This window comes from Rhopalosiphum padi, chromosome 2 (genome assembly GCF_020882245.1).
Source record: "Rhopalosiphum padi isolate XX-2018 chromosome 2, ASM2088224v1, whole genome shotgun sequence".
NCBI classification, from domain to species: domain Eukaryota; kingdom Metazoa; phylum Arthropoda; class Insecta; order Hemiptera; family Aphididae; genus Rhopalosiphum; species Rhopalosiphum padi.
This window is the reverse complement of record NC_083598.1, coordinates 88,566,110-88,591,187: the sequence shown is the minus strand read 5'-3', so window position 1 is coordinate 88,591,187 and position 25,078 is coordinate 88,566,110. Positions and strand designations below refer to the sequence as shown.

Genomic DNA, 25,078 nt, shown 5'->3' with positions numbered 1-25,078 from the left:
GTACTACTATACTGGTTTATTTCTAATACACTCTGATACAATGAAATCGCAGTATATAATTTATACATAATATAGTTATATGCTAACGTTCGATAATGTATAATAATATATAATATATCCCGAGCTGGTATACATACAAAGATATCGTACAATATAATATGTTATTATAACATGTATAATAAATGGTATATAATAATATTGTTATATTATCATGTACACGTATTATATGGTATATCCGGTTGTTTGTGCTAACGGGCCTAACTAAGGCGTACGTCAGACGCTTAGTCCTCCGGACCGTTGTGAGAGGGACAATTTAAATAATAAGCTAAATATACATAAACAAGACGAACAAAATTATATTATAACAACGCATATGTCTAACAGTATATAACGATGTAATATGCACATATAAATATATTAAAAGGGGAGACGGGGACCACCGTTCTGGACACCGGAACTGATGATGAATGCGAACGGATCTGCCGAAGTCCGGAGCGACCGGAGCTGGAACCACGTGGATTGAACGATCTGCAACCGCTAAGTGTTATTCGCAATTACCGGAGCGAGCGGTATTAATGCCGCGCAAAATAAAATGTCAGAGCTCGTCAGCGAATGTGAGCAATACAACAGAGGTTAAAAAGAGCGATATTAACTGTGGAGCGCGACGAGCACAAAAACCGCATATAAAATGGCGATCACCACGAGAGCTATCATAAATTACGCGTAATTAACACGTAAAACAGTAGTGCAAGTCGAGCATGACAAAAAAGAGAGTGACGACTGACGAGTGACGAACGTGCGAAAAGCACGTTAACGGCGTTGTACGCGTCGTTGCCCGGAACAGGGCGGCAGGCGAGTCAGTGTCGCCACCACTGCGAATGACCGAGCGCGGTCACCGAACAAACGTCCAAAACCCGGGGACGATTTGGACATGCAAAAAGGTGGAACACCGGCTATATAAAGATTAAATATAGGTACACGCCATAGACCTGTAAACTAGTTGATCGGTCTATGGTACACGCTCGTCGGTAGTCGTTGACAGTCCAAGGTCAGTATGCAAACGGACGTTTATAATACACTTTGATATTATTCAATGATAATAAATAATAATTATTATTATAAGCGACTTGCAATCATTGATTATATTATAGTTTGCTGCCGCGTTTGCACTTTTCGTACCGGCTCGCCCGTTAAAATAATACATAATAATAATATGCAACAATATTATAATAATAATATTATGTAACGTCATATTATTATATGTGCGTATATAATCGCGTTCGACCATCGCAGCAAGACTATATTGATGTATCAGCCATCAGGTAAGTCTACACGTTTAAATAATAAGTATATAATTAAATCGCAATATCGTTGCGCGTCCTATAATGTATAATATATAATATTATGCATTTCATAAACGTTTTGTCAAAAACTCGAAACATTATACACATTATATCGGTACGACTAGTATATGGTATAATATTATTATTATCTATAGTAATAAATCGTACGGTTGGTTTAAGTAGTTATAATAGTTGTGTGGCTTATGCCTTATATTATATCGGCGAAGGTGCGAGCGGTCGAATCGATTACATCGATGTGGCAACTTTCAATATCTAGTAAAAACAATTCGATTCGATTACTCATATTAGCACAAATGAAAAAAAAATATAATATAATATCCTTTCTCTTGCGAAATAAACAGCTTCATAACGACCCGAGATTCTCATACATCGGTCGGCATAAGTCTAGTTTAGCGGCCACTCGAATTTTTCGATTTTTTTTTTCGGAAACCTGTGTATTTTAACGAGTCTTAAACGATGGTGTAAAAATTAATTTGCGGAAACCATTAGTTTTGAAGTTATAGACTTACGAAGTTCACGATTTTCGGTTTTTTACTCAGGCGCGTGACGGGATATTTTCGATTTGCGGAGCAGAGCGACTGCACCGAGGAGCAAAACGTGTAATCACTACACATACTATACGACATAACTTACCCTGTGACCTACTTGAGGTGGTGTACTGGTGTTACATAGCAAGTCGAGGGATATTTTTTTGTTTTTTTTTTACATTGAAAACCATACAAGGATACGGGTTACACTGTCAAAAAGTAAAACCAATTTTTATATTTTATATTTTATATTAAAAAAAAAAATCTCCAGACTACCTCAGAGCCGGTTCCAGATTCCGACTCTGCAGACTCAACAGAAGTGTCGTCTCTAACTCCATCGATAGGGTCGTATACTACGGAACATAACCCGAAAAATTCTGCTAGAGGGTCAACATTTTTTAACCGACACGATTTTAAAAACATGTACTTTGCCAAGTACCCTGTGTAGAAACGTTTTTTACGACAGTATTGGCTCATGGATGCTTTAGCATGACGCCAGTAAAAATTTCGTGTGGCCACTAAACTAGATTAAACTAGTCTATAAATTCAAAACTAATGGTTTCCGCAAATTTATTTTTACACTATCGTTTTAAACTAGTTGAAATACAAATGTTTCCCCACATATTTGTCACACATATGGGTAAAAAACCGAAAATCGTGAACTTCGTAAGTCTATAACTTCAAAACTAATGGTTTCCGCAAATTTATTTTTACACCATCGTTTAAGACTCGTTAAAATACATAGGATTCTGAAGAAAAAATCGAAAAATTCGAGTGGCCGCTAAACTAGACTTGTTCCCATCGGTCTAATAAGGGTCTTATAATGTCTTATTTTATAAAATAAAATAGATTATATAAGATATACGATTTATAAGTAAGTAATAAAATATTACCTAATAAAGATAATATTATTTTAATAATTTAGACGAATCATTATCATAATTTTTACTTAATAATTATCATCGATATTGTTTAATTTGTATATTGTATTACTGTATTAGATAGTTATCACGAGTAATAAATAGTATATCAAAAAAAAATACCCAACAAATTAACAACAATTTATTGTTTTATAAATCATTATATTATTATTATTCAATAGTTATATATTATTATAAGTTATATAAACTATATAGTATAGAAGCAGAACCTCGATTATCCAAACCTCCGTTACATGAGCCCTCTATTATCCGAACGTTAAAACTCGTATCCGCGACTTGGCTGCAGAAAAGCGCGTTGCAGCTCATCGTCAAATAAAAATCGATATTTTTTTCAAAAAAATATAATAAACAATACATGTTCCTATGCATGTAATGTATTTCTAATAATATAATGTATGTAATTCTAATAAAATAATAATAATAAATATGTATGTACAGAATATAAAATATTTAACTTGTGATTTAAACAAAAATTTTTTTTTTAATTTCCAATATTCGAACTAGGTGCGGTCCCAATTAGTTTGGATAATCGAGGTTCTCTGTATACTATAATATGTCTATTGTTCATATTTATATTGCAAATGTGGTTACTGGTTACAAGTACATATAAGTTATAATTATATATTATAAAATATTTATATAGAATACGTAAGTGATATTAAAGAAAACAATCTCTAATTGCGAATGTTGATAAATGGGAGGATTATTAAATATATACATACATGTATAATAAGTAACTTATAAATTTTCTGTAAATAATTACCTCTATTTTGTATATTTTAATTCAAATTAATTGGAAAACATCATACTATATTATATATATTCTAATTTTACCTAATTTATTAGTAATCATTTGTTAATATACTATTTCTTGTATTGTTGAATAAACTCGGGAAAATGTAGAGTTAACATGTAGTGACGTCGCTGTACCTAAATCGCCTATCTATAACGCCGTGTAACCATGATTATATTATTATGCAGTCGGAATACAAAATATTTTTAAAAAAACATGGCCAAATGAGTCTAATAACTCTAATAAATAAACAAAAAATAGTTACCACATTATAATATTAAATATAACATGGTAATATCTGGTTTAATGAAAATGCATCATAATACCAATCGATTGTACTATATAATATAGTCACTATTATAGCGTATGAGTAGATATATCATGGTTATGGTTGATATTTGTTTATGAATAATTACCATATAGCATTATAATTAATATCCATGATTTTTCTGTACAATATTTGTATTTTTTTTTAAATTCATATTTCGGAATATCTAAAATTAAAATTATTTAACGGAACGTGTGCCTACAGTGTATATACAAATGTATATTATACAAGTAAAATAAGTAAATTCTATTGCATTGAAAAATGCTGTTTATTTATCACAAACGTTTATTCGACGAACGAATCAAACTGCTTTGAGGATAGATAAATATTATTTATCGTTTGATCATCGGGCCAGTCGTTATTTTAAAATTATAAATGTTATAATCGGCACACACTGAAACTACGCAATTGCGATAAGCCCACCGCATTACATATAGTAGTGTAGTACGCAATATTATCAATAACATTATTATAAGTATATTGTCGCACAAACGCGAACGCGTGGAATATCCCGTACCTTGTACGTCTCCACGACCAATGTGATGAACATGACTGTATCGGAGTTTGGTGACCTCGCGCGCTCAGCGGCAACGGGCTCACGGCGCGCGTGTTGGAGACGCTATATGGGGTCCTCGTATTATACTATTACGATAACGCTACCTATAATGATTCCACGAAAACCCGACGACTCTGTTGCAGTCGTCGGTCGTCGTCGCTGGTAATTCGTTATAGTAATATAATAATAGCGTAGTAGTGTGTTGTTAGCGAAGACACAATAATATAACGTCATCCGTTAAGTGTATTTAACTACAATAGTATCCATAATAAATACTTATTCTGTAATAATATAATATTTTAAAGTACTAAATATTGAAACAAGCCAAAGTATTGCTACCATTGTAACACAATACGCTTAGCTAATTAAAATAAGGATTTGTCAGCTGTTGTTTTTGTTTTTACTCGATTTTAAAAATTTAGTTTTTTATACGTTTCGGTTGTGTACGTGACATCGGGTAGGTGATCTACCGTAGGTTACTGTGCAATAATAATGGATGTGTTATATTGGAATTCAATGATGAATAATCTTGCATATAATATATAATATAAAACAAAACAATCCTGAGTATAAGGGAAACGGGTCATCGTCTATTTTTAAGGATAGTCTATGTATTTATGTTAGGTTGACAGGTTGAACTAATATTTGTGATAAATATATCTACTTAAAGGTCTATATACTGACATATCGTTGAATATGTTAGATAATCTGGTAGGATCTCGATGACACATTTTATCAACTAAATATATCTTGTAATGTAACAGAAACAGGTGGAGTTTACTGCTTATACATGTTTACAAACATACTTAGGCATTATACCCACTTGATAGAGATAATTTTTCTTTGGGGATGGTATATAATTAATTCTTTACGCGGGATTTATGGCGCAATTATGTCACAACGTGTAATAATAAATTATATAGTTATTATCAATCAAGGCGAGTATACGATGATTATTTTTGTCACGCGGCTTCACACGTTACAATTGTAAATAAAATAAAATAAAATAATATAAAATATAAAAACAAGTATAAAAGTACTACAAAATATGCAGCTAGTTCTAAAAAGAAAAAAAAAGCACGAGATCCCACGCGAAAATATTTTAAGGGTTTTTGCTTATTACGTCACTTTCTTGTTATTCGTTAAAGAAAAAGTCAAACAGACGTCTATGTGTTATAATATAGACATAATCTAGGCACTTATTACTGCGCATCGCTATATTTACCCAAATTGAGGATATATTGCACATTGTTATACTACATTATAATAATCGACATGAATTACGCTTACTTACCTAACTTATTAAATAACTGTGCTGTTACTATATGAAATTAGTTACAACTTATAAGTAAAAAAAAAAGTACTAGGTATACTCACAAATTGTAGAAGAAATTAACTTATTTATTATAAAATTTTTTATAATTTTACATTTATACACTTAAAATTTATAAACCGTTAAACATCGACTTTTGCAAAAGTGTTACAGAATTAATTTTATTGTATAAGTTCACAGCACTTATACCTACCTACACATTACTTGACTTATATACAGTATATTAAAATTTACTATAGTGACCGGATTTTTATGTTTTTTCAAATAATCTTTATTGAGTGTATGCTGATTGATGGATGTTAAAAATGAAAAAAATTAATTAAATTTAATATGGAGATTATAAGATAATTAGTTTTTGCGTACTTGAGAATATTTTAGAGGTAAGATTATAATGTTTAGTATAAATAGCATATTTTGTAAATCCTAAGAAAATAATATTAGTTTATTTTAATTTCAATGATTATTATCAATAATTTTGTTTTTGAGGTACTTAAACAATTTTTTTAATTGAATCACTTGCGCAAATAATCATATTTTTAAATTGTGATTTTATTTGAAATGTTTTTTAAATTAGTCAGATTACTCAGATTCATAAATTGTGCGTTCAATAATTTTGACTCATACTCAATAATAATAATATTAACTTACTATGCTATTGTTTTTGGGTACTTTTTTGATATTATTTTTTTTTTAATTTCCATATTAATGTATACCTTGATATTCAATTATTTTGAAAATTTGTTTTTTAACTTAAAAAAAAAATTCGAGAAGAATTTTTGTGGGAATTTTTGTAGTATAGCATGATGATAATTATAGAATTTATATGACTTTTTATAAGACATTGAAAAATTCATACTATAAAAAAAAATAGTAAGTCTAGTAGGCTTTGTAAGTCTATCGAAGTGAAATGCCGGTTGGTTGGCAACCTTATTTGCATCAAATTTCTACTATTTTTGAGCATAAATACTAAACCTTAGATAAAACGAATCATTTAAAAAATGTAATATTGTCTTACGTCAATTTTGTTACAAATCTTTTAATGAACGTTATTATCATGATGTATATTCAAAGTACGATATTAGATTGTAGGAAATATAATTTAAAATTTATTTTGATACGTATACAACTGCTTTTTTTCGTGTCCATTTTAGTTTTTATAACAAATTTTATTCACTTTTTTTTGCTAATTGAAAATTCATTATTGCTTTGTATGAGCTTCAAAAGAACAACCTCTGTTCTTTTTTTATTCCAGTAGACAAATAATACCAATTATAAATTATACTCTAACTGAAAATCGATTCGTTTTTACATATTTATTTGAAGAGGGTGGTGCAATTAGGAGTTTAAATATTTAACATACAGCACATTATTACAGCATATTATACAATTGGCAAAGTGAAAAAAAGGTACCTCTGTCATATGAAATAAATATATTTATAAACCTAATGAATATAATTATAATTGCAAGTATAATAAACCGATATAGGATTTTTAATGAGAGTCTCATTATGAGACGACGTATAATAATTAATAATGTACGCATATTTAACGCGTTGATTGCGTCTAAGGCTCTGTGGCGCGAGTATTGTCGTAGATGTATGGATTATGTCTGTTGCTCACTTTATAAATTTCCAAATCACCCAGCGTTTTGAAATTGTTAAAAAATCTTAGTAGGTAGGTAAATATATTTTAATAGATCTAACTCGAAAAATATTATATTTCAAACAGAAAAATGGAAACAAAAATTACTTACAGAAAGTCCATTTTATTATTTTATGTATGTCTGATTAATTCAGGGCTCGGATTTTATAGCACTAAAAATAAATGGAATATGCGCTATAATTTGCCCTAAAATTATGAAAAATAGCAAAAATAAAAATGTATTCTGTTCATAATTAAAAAAAACTTATGTTTATTAGCTAAAGATTATTTATGAATTAATAGGTACATTTATATTTAATTAAAAACTAATAATGTTTGTTTACATTTTTTGATTACTAAAATTAATTGAATTAATCATGGTGACTATTCAAAATTATCTGGAAATAAGAATAAAATAAAATAAATTATTTATTAATTAAATAATATATTAAATTATTTTACCTGAGTTACACTGTATGATTAAATGTTTTGCCAAATTGTCAAATTTGAAAACACAAAATAAAACATTATATTATACAAATTAGCAAAAAAATAGCACTGAAAACCTAAAATACTTCAAATATGCAAAAAATAACATTATAAAATTTCATATTTGGAGTCCCTGGTGCATAAAACAAATTTATAGCTCACTCTGCTATTTTTATCTGTATCCTATAATAATTATCAAAAGCTATAAAATCCGAGCCCTGCTGATTATGTTGGTCATGACCTGCTACAGTTTATAATTGATAATTTTTTTTAACCTAAAGTAAATTGTAATATTGCAAAATATTGGCTTTTGTAAAATATTTGAATGGGTCAAGTAGAATAATTCAGCATTTTTAGTATCGTTTCTCGGCGTTAGTGTGTTAGTACCAGTTTTTTTGTACGCGCGGTCGCGTATGTTATAATATAATATTATTATATACTATAATATGCAGGTATGCACTACGTATAATATACCTACAAAAACTATATTAAATTATTTTTTTATTTTTTTTTTGGTCGATCGACTAGATAATAATATTATTGTAATGTTTTAAAGCGGAACGGTCAATAATTAGTAGTTAACATTTTTATGTTTTCCCTAAATGGTTATACCTATCCTATTACGTTCTAATGATAATAAATACACTACGCGATGGCCCAAGTAGATTATATATCAGTCATATATAATTTTTACATTTACGTTTAAAATATAATAATTTTTCTTTAATACCTATATACCAACGTATTGTTTACATATAATTATACACATATATTTTATAAATTACTATATCATATAATTATTGCGTATGTTTAAGTATTTCAAGATTACACGTCTTCAATGCATATATGAAATATTATATACGTACGTATTGTTATATATCAGTGGTGAACACATATTTCTTATGTTGGATGGAGTGGGAGGTATTAAAAAATATCCTAATCCCCCCCATGTAAGTACACCACTGATATATAGTCTGTACTGTATAATAAGTAAACAGAAAAATTTAACTTCATAAAACTCACTGTCATATATATTAAACAAATAAAATAGATCCTCAATATCATCGGGAAATCTTAAAGCAAACCATAATAGTTATAAATCATATTATATTTATAATATAGTGCAGATGAGTAGCGGAAAGTCAAAAATCGGTAAAAGAAATAATCACGACGTAGCGTAACATAATTTACGAAAAGTCATACAGACGTATATTATAATATAGTATATAATATGTTGTATATTATGTATTTTAAATTTTAATATATGCTTAAGTATAAGTAAATAAATATAAAATGGTTGTTATTGTATTATTAATAATAATACGCATACATTTCTGTCACTAAATTGTTTAGATACCTTCAAGTGTATAGTTTCGAATTTCAATCAATTATTACCCTAAAATTTTAATTTTAAAATAAAAAGGAGAATATTTGTCTATTTTTTTTTATCTACAGGGTATCCCATGAGGATTTACCCATTACGAGATCTCCTGAAATAATGGAGATATCATAATTCTGGTTTCTTTAATAAGATTCACAGGGACAAAAACTACAAATATTTCATATTTTAATTAATTTTAATGTTTTGGTAAAAAAGTTAAAAAATATATTTTTTTATTTAATTATTTTCAAATAAAAAATAAAGATAGCCATTTTGTAGAGTTCTTTTTTCTGAAAATATAGACGTTTCAACATTTTAATTTTATTAATTTCCTGATTTTTAATATTTTTTTTAGTTTAAAAAAAAAACTGCGAATCATAATACAATATTGGTGTCATACTATCATTATATCAAACATGTGGCTTGCGTGCTCTACAGCCGCGAACGTTTTCAGTGTTTTTCTCGAAACAAAAAAATATTAAAAATTAGGAAATAAATGAAATTAAAATGTTGAAATATCAATATTTTCAAAAAAATGAATTCTTCAAAATGGTTTTTCAATTTTTTTGAAAATAATTAAATAAAAAAATATATTTTTTTAACTTTTTTACCAAAACATTAAATATTTGCAGTTCTTGCCTCTGTGAATCTTATTAAAAACCAGAATTATGATATCTCCATTATTTTAGGATATATTTTGACGGGTTAGGTATCAATGTGTTTATTATATATATATATATATATATATATATATATAATATTGCATTATGATATTATGATTATAATTTACATATATGATTATTGCATAAGTACCTACCTAGATATTTACATGAATTTATAAAATATTAAAACGTTGAAAAACTATAATCAACTAGTATGCATGTTACTTTGTCATAAATTTAAGGTCATTTTTAATGTTATTAATTTACTAAGTTTAATACTTTAACAAGTTATACGATACACTGGAGTATATATGTGTTATAGTTATACCTAATGGTATTATTATTATTATTCCTTAAAGCATATGCAAATTCATTAGTTGCTCTAAGGTAGAAAAATTATATTCTATTATAGATACTTGATTATAAGCCAACAAGTAAATTTTCACGATGCTGTAACAGTGAATTGGCCTCAAACAGACATGTGTGTATTATCCCGAATTATTTACTTTGAATATTTTTTCGAATGTATTCTTAGTTTAACTTAGAATATTATTTAAAATTATTTTATTTATGTAAAAATAATACCTCTCTAATATCACGGTAATTTTTCTTAAAGTTTTACCGGAAATTGTTACAATATTATACACATTTAAATAAACTATAATGTTATGCTTCTTGTATTTTTACTATTAATTTTTTTTTTCTTTTGACCTAGAACTTTTAACTTACAAGTATGAAAATCTTTGATATATTGAGAGTATTTTTTATTGAATAGGTAATAATAATAAATAGTTATTCACTATTTATAATGAGCAAGGTTATAGCCAGCAAAATATTTTTTATTTTTTTGGTCGTTGGAGGGGGGGGTTAGAGTATAAATATGTTATATTACTTATATTATGTAATAAAATATGATATTATTATAAAATCTTATTTCAAGAAAAAATTTCAAGGGGAGGGGGGCTAAACCCTAAACCACCCACCCCCTGGCTACGGTCACGCTAAGGAGGTAACTATATAGGTTCTACTGAGTTTATGCACATTATGTATCTCATTGTAGCCATTCAAAGAGAATTATTATTTTTTTAGTAACCAAAATAATTTGAACCTCCTTTTTTTATTTTTTAGTAGGTTATAATTATGGTTTTGGTATTTTTGTAAATCTATGTGTGAATGTTTGAAACTAAAATATACAAAGTGTACAATATACATAGCTACTGCAGCTTGTAATCGAAAGTCACAGCTTTTAAAATTATCTCAGGATCATTGCTCATTGGTGATAAATGATAATCGTATTGAACACAATATAATATGCCGTTATTATAACGATTTCTGAAATGAATAAGTTTATTTTTCGTATTTTCAAGACGATGTTTTTATTCTCGTCATGGAAGACGTCACGCGATTAGGTTTTATTACAGATAAATTATTATGACTTCGTCATTCTGTGTACGCTGATAGTGAATACGTGCACCTGTAATATACCTATATATAATATGCAATATGTATAATATATTATAATAAAAGAACATAAAAATGAAAAAATATTTTCTATTACAGTTATATGAATATTGTGTGTGGGGGACGTTGAAAATCGTTACGCAAAAACTACGATTCTCACGACGGAAATACGTTTTTTTTTTCATGTAAATCAATTCCTGATTCATCTACTGCGCTTTTATGTCACAGAAAATTGTTTCGCTAGGTATTTATGTTTTGGCGTCAGAACATGTTATTACATTTCATATCTCTATATTTGCCTATAATCGGCAATGGTATTGTAATTGGAGGACATTTATCATTAAAATATAATATTGTTACAATTCGCTAACTTGAAAACACGAAAATGAAAATACACGTGGATTTTATTAAACAAAATACGAAATGCAATATTTAATTACTATATTATTGTTCGTCTGCTTGGATAAATCAATTTCAAACTACATAATATAATATCTCAAAAACGTCGTTGATCTTTATATTCCTTATTTAAAATTGTTGTGTGTATCACCATTATTATTACGAGGAATGCATTATTCTAGGAATAAGTAGGTTATAACTTATGACTTATAATATTTAAGTATATATTATTATAACCGTCTATTTTCATTGTACCTATATATACGATGCACTAATGGCAGTTTGAACATATTATAGAAACAGAAAAATCTATATATTATTTTAGGTAGCCTATAAAAATATTATTTTGTATTTAAATTATCATTTTTACAACCATTTTAAACTTTTGTATGCTATCAATATTATTCGTTATCATATTAACCGTTCAAAAGTTTGTTGTACACACAACGACACGACGCACTACCGCGGTACCCCTATGTGCACTTAATAAGTTTTAATTTGGCGTACAGTATTAATCGCGAACAGAAACCGTATAAGTGCGGTGGTCGTCGTACAAATGGATTAACCAGTTATATGATGATTACTGTGCGGTCGCATTTTTGGTATATTATATTTCCAAGGAAAATTCACCATATCATGTTCTATACGTATAAATTATAAATGTTATTATCCGAATAATCTGGTCAAATTGCACGTGGAACACGACATTTCACTATAATTCCACACAAGTATGTATAGAACACAAATACGTCTTTGAGTAAAAACTAGACGGCGGCGCCAGAAAGACCGTGGAAAAAATCGTTATTTACCTAGAAAAATATCTTATAAACGACCCTCATTCGACAATTCAAAAAAGAAACTCATCATCGTCTGCTGAAACGTACGTGAATAAATAAGTATAGGTATACTATAAACTGTAAATTTAATCTTAATGCGGCAGTTCTACGCGATTCAGATACCTACGTAATTTTGTTTGTAATATTTTAGAGACTGTATAGAGGTGGCAAACAAAATTAAACATAATTAAAGCTATGATAAATTTAATATTATCTATTAATATTAGATATTTTAAAAATAATGAACTATTTTTTTTAGCATTATTCCCGTATTTTGTCAACCGTGTATACTGTTGCAGTACCAATCAACCAACGTCTTCATGCAGCGACATAATACTATAGTTTAGTACAAATTATATTTTAATGTATTAATCTACTCAAAAATTAAAAAAAAATTATATCTGTTTTCATTATTAGCTATACCTATTGTTTGATGCACTGTTGCAGTGATTTTGATTAAATTATCGCTATATAATAATACGAATAATTATCATTGCACCAATAATATTTAAACAAAAGGAAAATACGTGAAACCGTAGTAAAATAAAAAACTAAATTGCGTATACAAAATAATGTGAAAAATTGGTTAAACGTTTGATACAATGGAAAAATATAGGTAATATATATTTTACGTCCTAATAAAATTTAATATATTGTTTTATATTTATATAAAATGTATAGGTAAAAAATATGGGGGTTATTTAAACCGAAATATATTTCAAATATAGGCCTTAAAACGGGTCTTCTGTATTCATACGTAAAACCCAATAGATTTTTTTTTTTATCTTATTATTATATTATATTATTATCATCATCATCGTCAAACCAAATTAATATATTATTAGATTCATTAGGCATATATTATTATTACTGACGCGTGGTTTGTCGACGACGATGTATTTTTATAGGTCAGTGGGCGCAATTCGTTTTGTTTTTCACTTCTCGGTGGGATCCGATTTATTAATATCGCCCTTGAAACCAATGTGCGAGATTCGCGTGTGCGCCGCCGTGCCGTCCTCCCGCTGCGCGTTATTGGTCGCACAGCGCGACGACGCGCTGAATAGATCCGATCACGCGAAGGTGACGACGACGTGTCGGCCGAGAAGCCTTCGACTCGTCCGCGACATTAGTTGTTGGGCACATAAAATATATAATATATGTATATTATATACCATGGAATTTTCGGCGAGCGATTCATTGTGTTTCGGTACACATTATCGCGCATGTTTATTATATACACTCACACTTTTCCGACGCTCGTCGATCATATCTTTCCAATCGATTTGTTCAAACGCCGCGTGCAACGTTAAAAATATATCATCATATTATATTGTACCACTGTTGTCATAGCTGCTGCGATTACGTTAACAATATAATGCCCAATAAGTAGTGAGTTTGCGTGTACGAAAAATACGTACGTCACGAGTGTATAATATTATAATATTATATTCGCCGATTTTGTTTGTGCCGTTCGAATCCTTAGGCCTAACGCGAATACTCTACAGTCTACACCAGGGGTAGGCAATAAGCGACCAGCGGGCCATGTCTGCCCCGCGGAAGGGAAATAACTGGACCACCAAAAATGTTCTTAATTTTCCGTTCGTTAAAGCAGTGGTGGTTTTGGTTGTATTTTTTTAGTGAGCAACTTATGTATCACTCCCCCTCCCTTCATAACAAAAATTAAACTAATATTGAAATCGATTTCATTAGGCGCTGAGACAATAATAACGGTTTATGATTATCTGTGTTGTTGAACGTGCCGCAGTCACGGGCGATCTATTTTTATGATTTATTTGAAAATTACGATAGCGTCCATCGTATACCGCTGTTTATTAGCTCAAGAAAACAAATGTCATTTTTCTCATTAAACTTAAGTGTACAATTTTGTTATTATTAGTATGAATGTATAATTACTTTATAAATAATTAAATATTAAATACTTTGTCTTAAAATGTGTTTTTAATACAAAAATAAATACATTAATGATAAAATTAAGTTTAAGTTTTTTTTGGCCCTCGAAATTTTTTTTATTAAATATCTCAACCGCCACATAAATTAATTGCCGACCCCTGGTCTACACTGTCTACAGCAGTGGTCTTCAACCGGTGGGTTGCGACCCATTTTTGGGTCGTGTAAGCTTTAAAATTGGGTCACGGTAAGTTTTCTTTTTAAACTAAAAATTAAATTTATAAAATTATATAAGGTAACAAAAATAATTTTTTAATTATTAAACTTAGAAAATTAATAAATGAAAATACAGTTTAAAAAATGTTGTATTGTATTCAGTTTTAATAGTACTACTGCAAAGCATTAAGCAATTTTAGCTTTTTTCAAAGCTCACGTGGGTCGCGCGAAAAATGTAAAAAGTGGGCCGTGAGTCCAAAAAGGTTGAAGACCACTGGTCTACAGTATAAGTGATGTCAACCTGCCAGGTACTCAGGTACATACGTTATTACACGCGTATAATAATAATATGTAACGCGCACCGCAGCGACTGTAGCTGCGTTCCACAGTCTTGAGATGACTTAAACTATAGTGACGTTGCCCGCAGCTTTGAATTCGTGGTTATAGGACGAATATTGTAGTTGCTCGTCAATCGTCATGGGTATCTATAGCTATGGTCTGTGCAGCGAGAGAACGCGCCGATTCTGCGCATCTCGCGTCACCATGCTATCAAAACTGGTTCACTTAAGGCTGGGTATCATTGTGGAATGCGTAGAATAACTGATTTTTGTCGGTTTGCGGCATGTTTTCTCGCTGGACAGAGTATAAATAGTTTATTGGTTGTTATCGAACCCAGGTGACCAGCTAGATAACATCATAATAATATTATTATCTATACGATGATTTTGGTTTCGGAGAGAATTTATACACATGCATGGCATAATGTGTATATTATAAAGTCTCTTGAACACTGTAGAAAATAACCTACGCCGCAATACCGCCACTTTCATAAACAACGATATCCTCGACTCTTAAAACGGTCAATATCGTGCAATACGAATGAAAAATCGTAAAGATGTTCTCTTTGTAGCCAAACGTAATAATACTTATACACCTATCATATGATAAATAAATTACATTTTTACAATAATTGTAAATAAACTCACATAGGTAGGTAATATGTTTTATAAAAAAAACTAGCTGTCCCATTTCATACTTCGAATGTAAACTATGATAAATTGTTAATGTGAAAACAATTTCATTAGTATTCGGCTGAAAAACAAAAATTACTCCTTTTTCACAAAAGGGAGCACTGGAGATATGCCAAACGTTTTGCCCTAACGAGCGTTAACGAATAACAAAATACTATATTTACTACTATAATTTTTTAGTTCGCTTATAAATTTTCACTTGGGATAAGATTATAATAGAATAATGTTAATTTCTCAAGTAGTATAAAACAAAAGCAAAACTGCATAACAAATAATATAACATTTGAATAAACACATTTTAAAGAATATTGGCGATGTCAGAAATATTTAAAACAAATTTTTGTAGTAAAAACTGCAGATTTCCTGATGTTTATCAAAAAACTGAATCATAATTTTAAAAAAAATGAATGACTTACTCGATAAAAATGCTAATATATCTATTTTCAATTAGAAATTTTGAATTATGCCTTTTTTTTTATCCAGCTTATTAGTTAAAAAAACTTAAGTAATTAAGATTTTATAAAGTTAATAGATTTAACAAAAAATTGATTATTAGTTTTAGTTTATATTATGACTATTGACTACATATTTATTATAATAAATTGTAAATATTGAGGTGTTGGAAATACGTAGGTACATTCTTTTCTAAATTAAAGTTGATAATTGTAAATATATTTCAACAAAACATTATTATTAATTAAAAAAATATCCAAAATTCTAAAGTTATCCAAAATTTTTTCATTTTTTTGGTCGATTATCAGTTGGTCGACATCAAAACACATAACGTTTTAAGGTTTGTGGATAAAGAATTAATTCTAACTGTGGACTCGTTAATTCTTGCGAAAACGTATATCAACATCGTTTACATAAGGTGTCTTAATGCTTCTAATATAACGTGTGGTTGGCCAATTTTAGAACTTTAATGTTTTGTTAGTAGACCTAAAGTGATTTAAACATTTTGAAAATGGATTACCAAATTACAGAGTAATATTATGTTTAGTTGATTCTTATGGGTTCATCACCAATCATCATATATGTTAATTTTAACTATAACGATATAATTCTATAATATTCTATATAGTTTTATTTATATTTAATATATAATGTGTATTATGGACATGTATAATTATTATCTAAAAAATTTGATGTGAATTAATAATTTTAATAAAAAAACTTACTAAAAACCACGAAATCTTTTCCTTTATATTTATACGTGGAGTCACAAATTTTAGTAACATGTCGATTTTCAATAAGAGATCTCTAAACTGTAGTGTTTTATAGTAACCTATTTGTTCATGTAAAAAAAAATTTAAAAAAATCCCAACTCATGCGTATAAAAACCACTTGATTGAATTAAAATTCATCGAAATTTATATGCGCAAATGTTGTGTCCTATTGTCAGTAACATTTCATTAATTGTTTGATAAAATCTCTTTTCATTTAATCCTTTTTTTATTATTATATTAATCCCGTGTGCATTTTTTTGTCCGTTGACCTAAATATCTGATTCATAAAACAACTTGAGTAAGAGCTAAATGTAAATATCATATTACGCTTGTATGAAAACAAACGTATATGTGACGCGCATTTCTGCTGTTATATTAATCTCGTTTGAATTCGTAAACGTTTGTAATCCAACGACTACTTGAATAGGTATGAATAAAATCGAGTGTTCTTTTTGATTTTGTCTAGAGAAATTATTATAGTATATCGTGAAAATTGTATTTCCTTTATAAATCTGTTTTGGATAACGACTTTTCAGAATATTTTACTTTTCGCTTGAACATATTAACCGCGTACTGCAATACAGTCAATACTGATTAGTAGGGCCCGGATTCCAATGCAAAATGCATCATTTTTTGATTAATCCTAGACAATGCTTTCCAAGTTTATAATTTGATTCATGTAACAGAGACTTCAAAGGTGAAATTTTTATTTTGCATTTTTTTGCTTTTTTTTGCATATTTCAATATTTTTTCATTTTTAGAACATATTTTAGCTTTTTTCGGTCATTTTTTCGTTTTTAATGCATATTTGTATAATATACAAGTATAATATATAGACATTTGTCACCAGATGACATTTGTCATTTTAAATATGCTCCTATAACATCAGTGGACGTCGAACGAAGTTTTTCAACATATAAAAATATTCTTTCGGACAACAGAAGATCGTTGGTGTTTGAAAATATTAAACAATATATTATTGTTCAATGCAATGCTGAACATTTTATAGGTAAAATAGCTTAACGTAGAATTTAACATAATCTTAAGTGTATATTTTGGTATGTTTAGAATGAATAATATTTCCCCTAAAACAGCCAAAACATGCGTTTCAACATCATATCAGTCAATATTTCAAATTTTCAGTTTTTTTTTAATAAAATAATTATTATGTCATTTATAAATTACAATTTGTATAAAAAAATATATATGGCATTTTTAAGGTCATTTTTGTGGTAAATTGTATTTTTTAAGTGCATTTTTAAGGTCATTTTTGTGGTAAAATGCATTTTTTAAGGGCATTTTTGGCTATTTTTTAGAGCATATCTGTATGGTTTTAAGTGCATTTAAATCCGGGCCCTACTGATTAGGATTTATTTAAAAATTTTATTTTAACATTAAAATATTTTTAAAAAGCCTCAACCTTTAAAATTAAAAGTATATACAATATCAAACCAAGTTCAATTTAGAATCGTTTTTTTTTTTTATACTATCGCATAATTTGTTTTGCTTTAATTTTAAAATCATAATACACTACTATCCTGTGTCAAACCCACACAGGTCCTTGATCTCTGTATTATATTGTTTAGTTATTTGCATTTAACTATTACATAAGATATTATAAGTCGATATAATATATTATTATAATGATGAGATTTTAACTATTTTAAGATTTAAATGGATTCAGATAGTTTAATAATGTAATTTTTTCAGTTTTGTTAATTGAAGATGAAAAATTTTAAACAATTGAGATTTGGTCCATTGCCATAATTAAGTATTCCTAAAACCTGATTGTATTTAAATACTCTTTTGTAAAACTTGTTAATTTATTTACGTACAAAATAGTCAACACGAAATATAAAAACAATATAATGTTAGAATCGTTATTTCATTAGTTATTAATTCATAACATTGAAGATTATATTACTTCACAATCAGAAACAATAAGTGCTTAGATATGTAAATAGGTATATTTATTATAAATATATTTACACGTGCAATTCGTTTCAATGTTTACAATATTGTGTCACGCGTATCACGTATGTATTACTAAAAATTATCAGGTCATTTTACATATTATAAATAAAGCTGTGGTAGCCAATTTCCCTAGTTTTGTAAATAGTTATAACCATTGTTCGATACATCGTACACTTATTATTGAACTTGTCGAAATGATATTTTTTGTTTTGATTTATAGAAATTGCCTAATGACAAATCTTTAGTGTACCTAAATTGCAACAAAAATATTATTTACATTAATTTTATTTGAATATTATAATATACATATTACCTAAACCTTGTATTTATTGGCGTAATATTATACACAAACATAATTTGTAAGGATGTTTTAAAATGTTGTGTTTTTTTTTTAAATATAAATTTGTGAATTTAAAATTGCTTAAAAAAATTTAATTTTAAAAATGTTTAATTGTATGTATTCATACTGCTATTTTCTTAAATAAACAACATTCAAGTTTGTATTATTTTACTAAGCAAAAAAGCCGTCGTCGGCAGTCGTACTTGTTAGGTATCGCGATCGCGACCGCTACAAACGCAAACGGCGAAAAAACTGTACACGTACGGCTTTCAAAAGACGCACATTACGTGAATATGAAGAGAACAAATTGGAAAAAACTCTGAAAAAGTCCAGTTGAAATCCTGTGAAAAGTGGAAAATATTCGAAAAATCACGCTAGTAGAAATAATAATAATAATTAATAATTAATATAGTCGACCGCACGGCGCACAATGCACATAGACCTTATGACATGAGCTTTTTTCTATGCGACCGCACCGCATTCATTATATAATAAACGAACTATTTTTCACGTTTTATTATAGAAGATAAGAAAGAAAAAAGATTATAATATACATATTACCTAAACCTTGTACTTATTGGCATAATAATATTGTGATTAAGAATCATGAATAAATATCAGTAAAATCATGATACTAATATACTATTAAAAAAACTGGTTTTTTAGACCATTATTTTTTTTTATTTATATGTTTTGATTAACAAGCCTCCTATATAGTTTGAACAATTTCTATGATATTACTTGTAATTTATTTTTATTATTATTATACTTATGAGATGTTTGTGATAATCAAATTATATATTACCTTTTATATGCACTACTATTGACATAACGTGTGGATTTCAATGCACCGTACTGTAGTACTGTAAAGTGAAAAGCGTCTGCACTTACTTATAACATTTTTAGTGAATAACCATATAGGTAACCAGATTCCCACTAGCTACAATACACAGTTATACGCATACAGTTTTCAAAAACTATAATTTTAATTCAATTTATTAATGTTTACTGTTTACTCAATTAATAATTATACATTGTAATATGTAGATAATTTCATAACTAATCAACTATTTGAAATTTATTAAATGAATAATACTAAATAGATCTATGACTATTTATATTATTCAAATTATTCATAAAGTATATTGCATTAAAATGATGGTAAACGAACACTTTGTACTATATATTGTTTGAGTTGCATACCATGGACACTTCGTACGGTAAAAATAAATTGGTAAAAACTGATCGCGAACAATTTGTACGGTATACAATATACATAAACCAGGAAAGATATTTTGCATAATAATATAAAATTAAACTGCATAAGACTTTTGATCGTGGATCGTGATCGCAATCAGTATATGACTAGTATGAGTTTGATGACACAGTAGAACATAACCTTTTATATACTCTAAATTGCACTCTTAACCAAAACCAAGGTTTTTATTAACTCGAAAACTATTTCCATTAATATTTTATTTTAATTCAACATAATATATTAACGGGAAGAATGGTACACTTAAATTCTTTCTTCAAATTTGGAGTTTAAGACACCAAGCGATTAAAAATGTATCGTTAATAATAATAATTAATAATTTATCAAGTATCAACAAATAATTTTAGCAAAGGATGGAAGAGTTCATTCAATAAATTGGTTAGATCGGCTAAACTAAGTTTCTAGAGTGTTTTGCGACTTTTGCAATTGCAACGAATGTACTAGTTATTTAAACAAAAATATAAGAAAAAAAAATCAAAATATACAAATAACAATTCACGAAGTTTTGTACAAAGAATGAAAATAAAATAATAATAAACACACAATTATTTGAAATAATTTGCCATACTTAAAATTTTTAAATTTATATATTATTATGACTAATAATTGACAGTGAGTTTCTTAAAAACTCTAGAAGCCTGCCCAATATACTTAGCACAAAATTATTATCATTACTATTATTATTATTATAATGATTTATGTCTGTTAAATAATTGTATTTTGTAATATGAATATTTTTTTTCTACCTTAAATAGTACAAACTGTCCGTGGTTTTAATTTTTTTTAGTTGAGACCATACAAAGTGTCCTACAATCGAAATGATTCATACTTATAAAAATTAATTTTGATTTAAATAAAAAAATGTATTGTTATAACTGTGAATATATTTTATATCATTCGAAGTTTTAAATGTTAAGCTTTTAAACTAATAGATAATATGTACTACACAATTATTCCAAATATTTATATACAGTATTAAATAAAAATTTCATTATTTTTATATCTTAACTTGTTATATTATTAAACTTAAATTAATAATTTAATTTGTGATATACATCATTGAACTTATAATATTCCTAACAATTAATTACTGCGTGTTATTTATTATAGTTAAGTATTTAAAAAAAAAAAAAGATTAGTTAGAGGACCTTAATGAATTATAACTTTTATATCACAAAAAAATGATTTTATTCGTTGTACTTTAAGTCTAAATCTTAAATCATTTAAAAACGTTTCTCTATATTATACTTTATTTGTTTTATAATTTTATCAAACTAATAATTGAACTGTTTTTAAAATAATAATGTTTTTCGTAACCACGGATTCGATTTGTTTGTAATAAACAATTAACAAATATTTTCTTTTTAACCGATCATAACCGATTTATGTAAATAGATATATAATTCACTGCAGGTGAAATACTATAATAATTACTAATTAAATAACCGTATATTATATTATATTACATTATAATGTTCTGGAATAAAATGTATAGAGCCACAGCCATCTTTAAAAAGTACGTACCTACAAATAAAAATATTCTTGTCTATTCTTTGTCTATTTTTTTAGATTAACAAGTTCTGCACCACCACCATTGCGGACCGTTAATTATTCAGTCCGCCAATCCAGGTTCACCGACGCTGGTAAAAGGTAGATATCTGAACTATTAAACAAATTTTCTCTATAATAGTACTAACTACTAAGGGCTACAGAACGATTGAGAACGTTAAACTTTTTGTCCTAGTATTCAAAAGCGTCAGTAAAACCCTAAAAAAGTAACGGAAAACGGGAATTTTTACGCATAATCAGTTTAGGACAAAATTGATATTTTTATTTTGCTGTAACTCAAAAACGAATTATTGTAAATACTTGAAATTTTCACCAAATGTTGAGCGTTATCTATTTACATTTAAATTTTCAAAATACATATTTAGAGTTTTTTAAACTATTTATAGACCATTGAAATTTTTGATTTTTCTAAATTTTTTTCTTGAAATGCCGATAAAAAAAATTGGCTGTCCCAAAAATCTTTAAAATTTAATACAAGGTTAATTATAAGTTGTACTTATTGCTGTAAAAAATTGTTAGTCACAATGTTTGTTTTTAAGCATTTAAAGTGTTTACGAAATATACCAAAATTGCGACTTTCATTTCATCCTCGTGCCTTGTCAATATTTATTACTATCTAATAATATTAGGTCTTTACCTCGTTCACTTTTTATAATTTTAATTTCATTATTTGACGGAAAGCTACGTAGTATATAATATTATAAACTGACGAATAGTTTGTGTTACGCCTAGATAGCCGTCATTCTCTCGTATTTGGTATCGAAGTTACTAATATCCTAACCATTTTGGCCCCTTCATCCCACCTCCAAATAACTAGTTTGAGTAGTAATAAAATTATTTATTTTAGTAAGTTTAAATAAAATTAGCAGATAAGTATTTTGTATTATAATTTACTAATTTATTACCTAATCCTACAATATTTTAAGAAGGTTATTAACTTATAATAATTGCCGCATTGTATAAAAAAAAAACAAATAAAAATAATAGTAATTTTAAATATGATTATACTTATAACTATTTACTATAATTAATATATTAATTATACAAATATGAGACAGTTGCAGATGTATCTTCAATTAAAACAACATAAGATAATGAATATTGTTAATGCGTATTAAAAGATAAATTAAGTAAAAATAATTTTCAGTTTGGTGTCTCTTCATCCGTACTGGCGTGCTTCTATTCATCCGTGCTGGCGCAGAAATGAGCAGTTGCACAGGTCCATGGCTTTCAGCAGTCAATGTAATTCTTCTAAGACTTTCCCAGAAAGTAATAAATTGCCAAATTTTTTAAAATTATAGTATACAAAATGTAATTTATATTTTTGCCCTATTATAGATTCAAATAAAGATGAAACTCCTAAAGAAGTAAGTAGTTATTTCAAAAATTATTATTTATTACCTACGGCAATATTGTAGCATATTTATTAATACTATTTTAGTATTTATATTAACGGGGTTTTATCGATTCCGCCGTTTCAATATCAATTCCGCCGGATATTTGTTTATGTTGATTCCACTGATTGTATTTTTTTTGATCAATAATATAGGTATAAGATACACCCAGTTTACCATAATTTTTTTAAATTTAAATATAAACATTTCAAAAAACAATTCAAACATTCTCGTAAGTAAAATGTATTAAAATAGTAAAATAATATGTTTTACAATTTATTTGGCTAACGCTAAAAAAGCAAAATTAATTTAGTAAAAATAAAATAAATAATAACCTATGTATGTTATTTTCTACACGGCGCGGCGGAAGACAACCTATGTAAAAAAAAAATATATCATAAATATATAATATTATAAGTTATCAAACTGATAATACTGTCTTAAAAAAATAGACATACATAAATATACATTTTAGTAAAAAAATATATATAGGTACTACATTTTTTATAATATTATAACAATAAATTATCATACTGATGATATGAAAATAATATTATTTAGAAGAATATATTAGTGTAGAGTGCGTGAAGAAATAATATAACCACGTAATAAATAAACTAATATTATATTAAAATGTATGACAGTATTATATTATTATGATATAACTGATATTAGATTGATAACTTATAGATAATATATAATAATATACGCACGAATTAATAAGTGTGGTAACTTACATATGTACCTATTTTTTACTGTGTATAGGAACTTACGTATGTACCTTTTTCTATCGTGTAGGAACTAATATAATATGTATTCTTTACTTGCGAAGCCTCGTATATGCCCACAAAAATTGTTAGAGTACATATTATCAAATAGTTTGGGGAGTTATTGTACTAAATTTGTTTATTTGAAAAGAACACAAAAGTATTGAAATGTCAAAAATAATTTAAAATGTATATTATGTTAATATGTCATATAATTTTGTATAATTGTACGGCTATTTAGAAGTATTCTATTGATTTGTATAGCTTTCTACTCACTTAGAAAATGTTATAATTTATCAGTAACTGATAACTAACTAACACTTACGACTTACTTACACTAACTAACTGTTAGTTAGAGAACTTGTAGCTCTAAAAAGTTATCATTTATCAAGTATGTATATTTAAAAACTGGAGTACTTGTATGGCTGCGTATTAAGACTATCGATCATTTTATTCTTGTAAAGTTATCTACCCTTAAACAAAATTGATTAAGAGGATGGTATGCCCTGCCTTCTTGTTCTTCATAAATCTTATAAAGAATAGGCCTATCTTTAAAATCAATCTCTGTTTCTTCTAAAATTTTAGATAGAGATCCAATTTATGCTATCGAAAGCTTTCTCTTTTGTCTCTCAATTTGTTTTTCGAGTGTTATTCTCAAATTTAAAA

The 25,078-nt window shown here is 27.6% G+C and overlaps 1 protein-coding gene across 2 annotated transcripts in view; it reads left to right on the top strand.

Annotated features, from left to right (window-relative positions):
• Positions 1-892: 892 nt before the first annotated feature.
• Positions 893-25,078, top strand: part of LOC132921232 (enolase-like) — a 46,841-nt gene continuing 22,655 nt past the window's right edge. Inside the window, exons 1-4 of one of the 2 annotated variants that reach the window (XM_060984132.1) lie at positions 893-1,322; positions 22,252-22,332; positions 23,399-23,520; positions 23,590-23,618. In XM_060984132.1, the coding sequence (XP_060840115.1) occupies positions 1,261-1,322; positions 22,252-22,332; positions 23,399-23,520; positions 23,590-23,618 (294 nt within the window). In that variant the 5' untranslated portion in view covers positions 893-1,260. The remainder of the gene's footprint in view (positions 1,323-22,251; positions 22,333-23,398; positions 23,521-23,589; positions 23,619-25,078) is intronic. The other variant, XM_060984131.1, reaches the window with a different exon arrangement.